The sequence below is a fragment of the Helianthus annuus genome, chromosome 5 (assembly GCF_002127325.2).
Source record: "Helianthus annuus cultivar XRQ/B chromosome 5, HanXRQr2.0-SUNRISE, whole genome shotgun sequence".
NCBI lineage: Eukaryota > Viridiplantae > Streptophyta > Magnoliopsida > Asterales > Asteraceae > Helianthus > Helianthus annuus.
The window spans coordinates 144878958-144889368 of record NC_035437.2 but is presented as its reverse complement, the minus strand read 5'-3'; the positions used below and the strand labels follow the sequence as shown (position 1 = coordinate 144889368).

General features: G+C 35.5%; 1 protein-coding gene across 1 annotated transcript; it reads left to right on the top strand.

Annotated features, from left to right (window-relative positions):
• Window positions 1-7685: 7685 nt before the first annotated feature.
• LOC110941314 (cysteine proteinase 15A) lies at window positions 7686-9735 on the top strand. The gene is made up of 4 exons (XM_022182934.2): window positions 7686-8172; window positions 8285-8404; window positions 8908-9151; window positions 9242-9735. Exons 1-4 carry the CDS (start codon window positions 7711-7713, stop codon window positions 9511-9513), a joined length of 1098 nt encoding a protein of 365 aa, XP_022038626.1. The 5' UTR covers window positions 7686-7710; the 3' UTR covers window positions 9514-9735.
• The last annotated feature ends 676 nt before the right edge of the window (window positions 9736-10411 follow it).

The window sequence follows — 10411 nt, the reverse complement described above, 5'->3', positions numbered from 1 at the left end:
TCCAGCAGACCCACGTCAATGTGACTCATCCTCTTCATTAAATGCCTTCTGGACGTCGCCGACCCAGCACAAGGTTTCATCTGATATGGGTGAGGCGGTTTACTTAGCATGGAAGTTAATATTTAATGCAAGGATCTCGGAGATCCTACCCAAGGGGATAAAGTTATGAAATTTATCCGGACAATGTCATTACCCGGGAAAATATTCCGATGGTCTCCTGCAGAAGGTGGTTCTCTTCTTACCATGAACTGGAGCATATAAGCGAAGGTAAAGATCACTTTAAGGGTACTTGAACTATCAAACACACACACACACACACACAAACGTTGAGGTGTTGTTTGTTTTTTCAGAGGAAAAATGTCTGCAGTCTGCGGACCACATTTGCAGACATCTGTAGCAGAAAAGGTGGACCAAACATCTGCACTCTGCAAGAAGAAGACTGTTTGTTTTTTAAACCTCTGCAATCTACAATGAACATCAATAAATCAGAAAATAAATCAAACAATATACTATGAACATCAACAAATCAGAAAATAAATCAAATAATCTACTATGAACATCAACTCGTTTTCAAACTCTTTTTACAATTACGATTATTAATCTAATTTCTAACCCATAATGAAAATTCTAAGAGCTTTACATAAATTTGGAATCGAAATCTACTTAGTTTGACCTCGTTGAAAAGTCCCTGACATCATGAACCATTTAGAACAGATTTTATTAGGATAAATATGCATCATTCTTGCGAAAAATGTTACATCTTGGCGTATAAATTATGTAAGTTAATACTAATGGTCAAAAGATCACTTACATGTTTCTCAATGAAGCATTGAACGGCCTTCACAAGATATCTTATCCCAGACCATTCCAGCGATTCCCGTTTCACTTTTCCCTAAAAGATATAATTCATCAAAACAAAATTGAATGCAATTTCTAAACCTAATTTGAAGCAGAAAAGAACAAAAAACAGCAGCATCAAAACTCATGTTGATAACATAAATAAACAAATAACAAATTATGTTTGCCATTAATTACATAACTGATGAACAGGTACAAAAGTTGCAGGTGATGATGTGACAAGGTGAAGACGCAGACGGAGGAAGAGGGTGGCTATGGAGGTGAGGACGCAGACGGAAGGAGATGGTAGCAGCGGAAGTGAGGGTGGCGGCTAGAGGTGAGGGTAGCGGTGGGAGAGGAGAGGGGTGTAGGGTTTGGAGTGTTTTGTGATATGAGGTCAAGAAGAAAAGAAGAAGAGGTTTGAAGTGCTTAGAAGTGGGAAGTCCACATCTGTTTGGGAAGAGGATGCGCGGACTTTTTTTAATGAAATCATTTCTGAAAAACAAACAATCTGCAAAACAAAAGGTCTGCGCATGGTCTGCGCCGCGCAGACAAAATAGGTCAGGAAGCTCTTCTCTAAAAAACCAATCCCTAAGTAATTTCTTTCATCGAATACTTTCATTCAATACACCAAATACACCAAGAATATTCTGACCACTTCAACACTCACAGTAAATTATGTATTCTTATGGGAAAACGTTTGCTTATTCTCACGCTGGAGCTTGGTCATGGATAATGTTAGAAATTTAGATATTTTGAATGGATATTAATTTAGTGAAATTATAATTTAATGAAATTATAATTATTTACTAGACTCTTCATGTGGAAGATAAAATCTTAAGTAGAGTTTTTATGACAATTTATTAGATTTTATATCTCTAATAAAATCTCTAATTAAGTGAGACTCTTCTACACCCCATGTCTCTTGTTTTAAAAGTAGGCTGTGTGCCTAACTTGATGATATTAGAAAAATACAAAAGAAGATACAAGAAAAATACATGAATATATGGAGAGTTCTTGAAAAGAAGAAATACTTGAAGAACAATGTGTTGGGTACTTAGAAATATATGTTTTCTCTATTCGATTTCATCACCTTCATATCATTATTTTCCACAAGTTCTAACACTATAATTTTATCCAGTGTAACCTCGGGCGCGTGGCCATTTCTGGCAGTACATACTACTTTGGTTGTTGTACCCTCGGAAATAGACACGTCATCTTTAGTAGAGGCGCGAAATCTGTTTTAAGGGAAGCGTGTTGAACACGTGCCTCAGCCACAACCGTCAACTTCAGTTTGTTCATTATTGCAGCTATAACAACCCTCTTAGAACCTTTAACGTGACCCTAGATGTCCTAAAATATACCTCGTATGCAAGAAACGGACCCAGAATACCCTTATATTTATAAAAATCAAGAAAAACAAAGTTTAGGAGTCGCTCGCGGGGCGCGACCCCTTAAATTTGTCTTTCGCGGGCCGAGAGTGACCTAGTGTGCCAGACAAGGCATTGCGCCACGTTTCCGGTGACTCAACAAAGCTAGCCCCTTGACTCGACCAAGCTATAGTCGCCACGAGGACTCTCGCGGGCCGCGAAGGCCTGCCCTGTCTTTTTCGCGGGGTGCGAGCCGCCTTTGATCAGCCTATAAATAGAGGTCAATCGGCTCATTTGTTCAACATTCAAAAATCGAATTCTCTCTCAAAATTCTCTAATAGTTATTATTATACTCGAGCATTATACCCCTATAAAGCGAAACTCTGCCTCGTTGTAAGTATTGTAACCCTGTCGTTACCCTACACGATCGATCTAGGGCTCCGTAACGCATGTCAAGGCTCTGCTTGACTCAGTAATTAGAGTTCTGTCTCATGTTACACCCGATTGATTTAGGGCTCCGTAATGCATTTCAAGGCTCTGCCTGACTCAGTCATTGGAGTTCTGTCTCGAGTTGTACGGATAATGTGATTTGGGTTATTTTACTAAGACGTGTGCATTGTTTAATTTTAATAGATAATAACCAGGAGAATCACTAGGAAGCTATAGTAGTATCACCTAAGTCAACAATGTAAGTACATTCTCTTTTTCCTCACTGTTTGTGAGTACCTTTTTTTTTACAAACACTTTTTGTGAGTCAAAATGTTTTACCAAAACCTCAAATGTTTTCCAACACAATTACAGTGATTAAATCTTTTGTAATTCTACAATTGTTGCCAGTATTATGGGGATTGTATACAGTACTTGATAACCTTCACAATTGGGCATGGGTATCCAATGTGTGATATGACCATAGTCATAGATCCATCGAGTGACACGTACTGAACGAGTAATTGTGTAGATATAAACATTGTAATCGCCCTTAATACTGTAATGTGTAAACAACTGATGCGTTACAAAATGGAATGTACTTGCCAGTATTTCTTGCTGATAAAATGTTTTTAAAACGCGTTTCAGGTAACACAATGTGAAAGCCAATAGAAGCCAGCTGGAGAGCACTGAAGACTTGGAAAAGTGGCTATAAAAGTTACCTAAATAAAAAGGAGTTTTGTTTTAAATAATTAGGGTTCATCCCTACAAATATACTGTCAAATGAACTTGAAATTTATCCCAATGATTTGTTATAAAAAGTTTGGTGTTTAACTCTAATAAAAATATTTCCTAACTACGGTCCTGATGTCTCATTTCCGCTGCCAAATTAATAAACACCGATACCATCTATCTAATCTTGCGGTACCTGCTCCCGGGATAGGGGTCGGGGGCTGCGACAGCAGCCAAGAAGGATCGCACAAGGAGACGTGGTTCAAGTTCTCGTAGCGTAAATTGTACAAGAAGACGCTTCTCAAGCTCTTGTCAAAGACAACGATTTAAACTGATTTATTCAAATATGTTGTATTTCATATTTAATTTTGTATGGATTTGTACACGGTACGGGTACTACAATTTCCCAAAATATGTAAAGAGAGTATCTTTACAATTTTTATATTTATTTATATAATTTTTTTTATAATTGTGACCCATGTCCTACAAACTTAAAACATATTTCGTGAGATTGTTGCTACAATCTTAAAACCTTATTTATAAGGATTTTGGGTTCACGAAAGGATTTATAATATATATATATATATATATATTTATGATCTTATAAATATATTTTTTTGAAAATATGTATGTAGTACAACTTGTTGTGTTTGGATTTACTGAGATTGAGATACAATCTTAAACCCTATACCGTGGTACAAAACAAATAGTTTTGGTTCAAACGTTTGGTTTTGAAACGATTTTGGGAATCATTAATTTCTCTAACTTTTGTGTTAGATCGGTTTATTAGTGTAAACCATACGTTTTTTGTAAACGTTAAATTCTCTAACATGTGTGTTAGACCGGAATTATTGGTGTAAACCATACGTTTTTTTGTAAACTTTAAATTCTCTTAAGTAGAGTTTTTATGTCTTTAAATAAGAGTTTTATGTTACTTGATTAGAGTTTTATGTCTCTAATTAAGTCTCTATTTAAAGTAGACTTTTCATCCACCCATGGATTGATATGAACAAATAAGTCTTATAATGATTTTTGTAATCACTTGTTTTAAAGAGCATGTTAGAATCGCTTAATATAAACTGATACGTTTTATAACGATTTATGTAATCGTTTATTTCTAACGAGCTTGTTAGAACCTGTTTATTGATAAGCTTTATAACAATTTTTGTAATTGTTTACTTCTAATAAAAGTGTTAGAAACGGTTTACAAAATCGTCAAATTTGAAAACGATTTTTGTAATCATTTGTCATCTAACATGTGTCTTAGAAACGTTCATGAAAAGCGTTAGTTTAGAAGCAATTTTTAATTGTTTATTTTCTAATATATTAGAAATGACTTATTTATTTGAACCATATATGTGTTTTTAGCAAGTCAAATCAACATTATGTGGAAATGTTAATATTTCTAACGTGCGCGTTAGAATTTCTTTCATTTTAACATGATTGTTAAAAATGGTTAAAATACAAATGCTTTGAAATGTTTTATGTAAACATTTTATATAAGTAGTTTGTTGTAGCATTGATTTTAATGAATATAAACACTTATATTATGCTTTGTATGGTTTAGAAATAAATGATCATACATTGAACGTGTTTGATTGGCGTCAAGAATTAAATCACCATAAAGTGATGGTATTGTTGTGTGAGATTTATCACCAACTTTAATTTGTGATTTCTAAATCCAAATGGTCATGTTTTATGTATATAAAATGACTTAAATTTTCTAACACGTTTGTTAGAAAATGTGTATCACAAATACAAGGTTAGAGATTATTAGTTGTATAAGCCATAATGAATGAAAATGTTTTATGTAAACATTTAATTGCCTATGTGTGCATTAAAAACGATGAGAAATATATTATTTTATAAATTTTATCTTTAAAAAATGTTTTATGTAAACGCTCTATTCTATAATGTGCCCGTTATAACATTTTTTTCTAACATGTGTGTTAGAAAACGTTTAGTACATGCGTAATAAGACTAAACAATATAAAACCGTTTGATATTTTGGGTTTTGATCTATTTCCTCATAACTCTAATTGATATTATTAATATTGTACATTGCAAAACTAAGGAAATATTTTAAAATGATTTTTAAAACAACGTTTTGTATAGTTTTGAGAACTCAAATGGTTTGTTATTCTTGTTAGAAGTAGCATTTGTTGAACAAAGTAACAATCTCGTGGATATTATTTGGTGGAAAACAACTTGGTGTTGTTGTGAACAAATTAAATTGTTCAAGTTTACTACTTAAATGTAGCCTTTGTAACAACTTGGTGTTGTTTTGAGCAGAATTGTCCAAGTTTAAAGTTTAAAGATGAAATAGGGAACTTGTACTTACAAGTGCATGGAGTCTGAGGGAATACCTCAAGACATGCCATGAGACGATATCGTTGAGAAGATTTCGGTCAGATTATAAAGTGTTGAAGATAAAAGTACTTTGTACTTACAAGTGCATGGAGTCTTATTGAGGGAGTACCTCAAGACATGCAGGTTTCTCCGGTTGTCGGTGATATGTCATAGTGAGTCTCCTCCAACGGATACACCATCTTGTTGATCCGAGACTTGACATCGTGTTTGGTGTTTCCGATAGCTAGTAAGCTAGTCTATCATACTACCAAAAAGAGGACAAGTAGACCTAAATGCCTTGTTACTTGGAAGTGAATCGATATGCCTTGTTACAAGCAACATTTCAAACATTCACCTTGCTTTTTTTTGGAACGACAAATTTCTTTTAATCATTGTCGTTTGTGTGACTTGAACTTAAGATCTCCTCTTTCTAAACCTTGGTTTTTAAAGGATTTATCTTTGTTAATGGACCACTACCCAATTGGTAATCGACCGTTCAACTTTTTGTGTACTCTGAAATTTAGTTGAAGACTATAGGCCTATGGTTGTAACTTGTAAGCATGGTGAGTATAACCCATAAGCGAACGACAAATCATTGAGCTATTGATTAGATCATTACGTTATTGATGATAATCAAGTGTGTGGATCAGATCTATCTCTGCTATATGGGAAATTCACTTTATTTTGCACAACAGTTATTATATTTGCTGATGTATTTTCCTTTCCTAATTTTAATTTTAAACGCTCAGTTTTCTTAATGATAACCTATATATTTGGATTCTATTGATCTTTTCTACCTACTAATTTCCTAGTTTTAATTTTGAATGCTCAGTTTTCCTAATGATAACCCCATATATTGACTAATTTGATGCTACTGATTTTGTTAAGCTCAAAAAGAACGTGTTTTAACCAGTTACTCAACCGACGACGACATTAAGCCGACAATGTTAAACAAATACAAATAATGTATTTTTATACGTCATATTTTCATAAAAAATAACAAATACAACCTTTAGTGCTCAACTTTTTCTATATTTATTTTAAATAATAACCCAAATAAAAGAGTTAAATGCCATTTTAGCCCTTGTGGTTTGTGCCATTTTGTTAGTTTAATCTGAAGGTTTCATTTTTCGTCTGTGGGTTCAAGGTTTCACTGTTACCATTTTAGTCTAGTGTTAACTTCATCCATTATTTCTGTTAACGAGAAGGTGATTCAATCATTTTATAAGGCCGAATTGTCTTTCTAATTAACAGAATTACATACAAAATGACTGAATTACCCTTCTGATTAACAAAAAATTAATGAATTTAACCTAGTGGACTAAAATAACAACGGTACAACCGTTTTAGACTCACAGAAGAAAAATAAAAATTTTAAACTAAACTATGAAAATAACCCAAATGATATGGCTTAAAATGACATTTAACTCCAAATAAAATAACAACAAAACTTTTCTAGTGCTTATCTACATTCAACTCAAGATGCTTTGCTTAATCGCTTAGCCCTTGTGTAATGGGGCGCTTTGGCCAAGCATGGCGCCCAGAAAACGCCCGGAACACCACCCCCTAGGCGCTATGTTTCAAAAATGGGGGGAGGGCGCCAGATTTTTAGCGGCGTTATTGTTGTTTGGTTAATTCATTTGGCCAATCAAAAAATAGAAGAGTTTTTTTATATTAATTAATAAAACTTAAAATTATTAAATAGGTAATGATGGGTAGGGGCTTTATGACTACGGCCTCAAATTGCATAACGCCCCATAAAGCCCCTTGCTGACGTGGCACGACACGTGTCGCATAACGCCCCACAAAGGGCTTTATGACTACACATGGCCTTACGACGTTCATACTCTATATAATTCAGACCATTATTTCGGAAAGATATTATCATCCACCACCACGTGTCACCATCCTAACGGCCAATCTCCCCCACCAATCATCTTGGAACCCATATAACTGGTTCACCCACCCCACACACACCAAAAAATCTCACCCCACCATGGCCCGTTTCTCTCTCATCCCCATCCTCTCTCTCCTCCTCTTCTCCGCCGTCGTCGCCGCCGCCGCAGTCTCTGCCGATGATCCGTTGATCCGGCAAGTGGTCCCGGAGGAAGAAATCTCAACCGATCATCTTCTCAACGCCGATCACCACTTCAGTTTGTTCAAAACAAAGTTTGGTAAAACGTACGCGACTGCAGAGGAGCACGATTACCGTTTGACAGTGTTTAAGTCTAACTTGCGCCGTGCTAAGCGTCACCAGTTGCTGGATCCGACTGCTGAACACGGTGTTACGAAGTTTTCTGATTTGACGCCGTCGGAGTTCCGTGAGAGGTATCTAGGGTTGAAGAGCTCGTTAAAGTTTCCGTCTGATGCGAATAAGGCGCCGATTCTTCCGACTGGTGATCTTCCTGAAGAGTTTGATTGGCGTGATCATGGCGCTGTTACTCCTGTTAAAAATCAGGTATGTTTATTCATCGATTTTATGTTATTTAATAATTTGTATTTGTATTTTGGTTGATTTGTTTTAGATGTTATGATTGATTAATTAATTAATGTGTGGGATATTGTTGAAGGGTTCGTGTGGATCGTGCTGGTCGTTTAGTACAACGGGAGCTTTGGAAGGATCTCACTTTCTTCAAACAGGGGAGTTGGTTAGTCTCAGTGAACAACAACTTGTGGATTGTGATCATGAGGTTTGTGTCTTTATCTTTTAATTTTTCTTAGCTTTTTGGTTATAGTTAAGACAAGTGATTAGATTAAGATTGTGATCATGAGTTTTGTGATTCTAGTAGTCTGTATTCATGTCAAAGAGATCAGCCCGAACGATTAAAACGCTTAAATCGTCTAACCAAACACGACCCATGAACCTTTCAACCCACTTACCTAACGGGTTGTAAATGGGCTAAACAGGTTGTCGGGCTGTAATAATGTGTTAAACGGGCTGGCGATTGACCTTATAATAGTTTCTTATTCCAATTTGAGATGGGTTGAGAAGTTGACCTGTTTAGCTAAAAAAATTAAACAGGTCAACCCGAACACGACCTGTATTAGTGGTTAGAATAAAAACTCATAACTTGATTATTTTCATGTTGTGTTTCGGGTTGTGTTAGGAATTGCCTTTTCTAATAGATACCTTGACAATAAAAAGGATGTGTACTTTGCTTGTGTATATCCTTACTAGTATTTTCTTTTGCAGTGTGATCCAGCTGAAAAGAATTCATGCGACGCGGGCTGCAATGGCGGGCTGATGAACAATGCATTCGAGTACATACTCAAAGCTGGTGGGCTTCAGAAAGAGTCAGATTACCCTTACACAGGAAAAGACGGTACATGTCATTTTGACAAGACCAAAATCGCTGCATCCGTATCCAATTTCAGTGTAGTTGGCACAGACGAAGACCAAATCGCTGCCAACTTGGTTAAAAACGGCCCTCTTGCAAGTAATAATCATACCAAACCAAAATTATCATCATATATATGTATTCAGAATTTGAGCTTAGACCCGTTTATCTATCGTTGTTTTGTTGCAGTTGGAATCAATGCAGCTTGGATGCAGACATATATTGGCAAAGTCTCCTGCCCGTATATATGTTCAAAGAAGCGTTTGGATCATGGTGTTCTTCTGGTTGGATACGGGTCGGCTGGTTATGCACCGGCTAGATTGAAGGAGAAGCCATATTGGATCATCAAGAACTCGTGGGGACCTGATTGGGGAGAGGATGGATATTACAAGCTTTGCAGTGGTTACAATTTGTGTGGTATGGATACCATGGTTTCAGCAGTGGTTGCTACAAATACTTGAACTTTGTGTTTGAATTGTTGAATGAATATTACAAACTTGCTACAATTTACATCATGTACAGTATTAGTTGTTGGATCAAAACCTATTTGCTTTCATGATTCGTCTCGTGGATTGAGTTAAAAAGGGGTTTATTGTATCAAAAATGTAATGAATGTTTATGTTTATCTTATTATATATATTATCTGATGTAACGAACTTATATATCGTTACTATTTTATGGAACTTATATAACTGTAAAAACATGTGGGACTATGGTAGAGATCGGTATCATACCGATACCGTATGCATAATACCGACATTGAATTCTGCTAACTGTACCATAGTCCATATATGTTTGGTTAGTATCGTTATGGTACGGTCGTTAAAAGTCTCAAACCGGTATTGTACAGTATGGTACCAACACGGCAACACCGAAATTGAGGTAAATTCAAAATTGGATACCGTATCGTATCATATATGTTTAGTCAGTATCATTATGGTACGATGCCGTTAATAGTCTCAAACCAATAATGTGTTAATAGTCTCAAACCAATACTGTACTGCATGGTACCGACACCGAAATACCGTATGGTCATTAGTATTCGATATAAATTTCTCATACCACAGTTATTTTCTAGTCAAGCAAGTTGATTGTATCGATAATGAAAAGTTTGTCATTCCTAATTGTAAAATAAATAGTTTATATTAAATATAAGGAATACGTGGTGGTGCATTTTAATATGATCATCACCGATAGGAAGTCATTGGTGTTTGCTTGGTGTTTAAGAAACATTAGCTTTAGAATGAAATTAAATTCAAATATTAAATTCATCCAAAAGATTTATTTCTTATATAATAAAAATATTAGATTGAATTTCGGGATGCCACATTCGCGGTTGATAACTTTCACCATCACAAG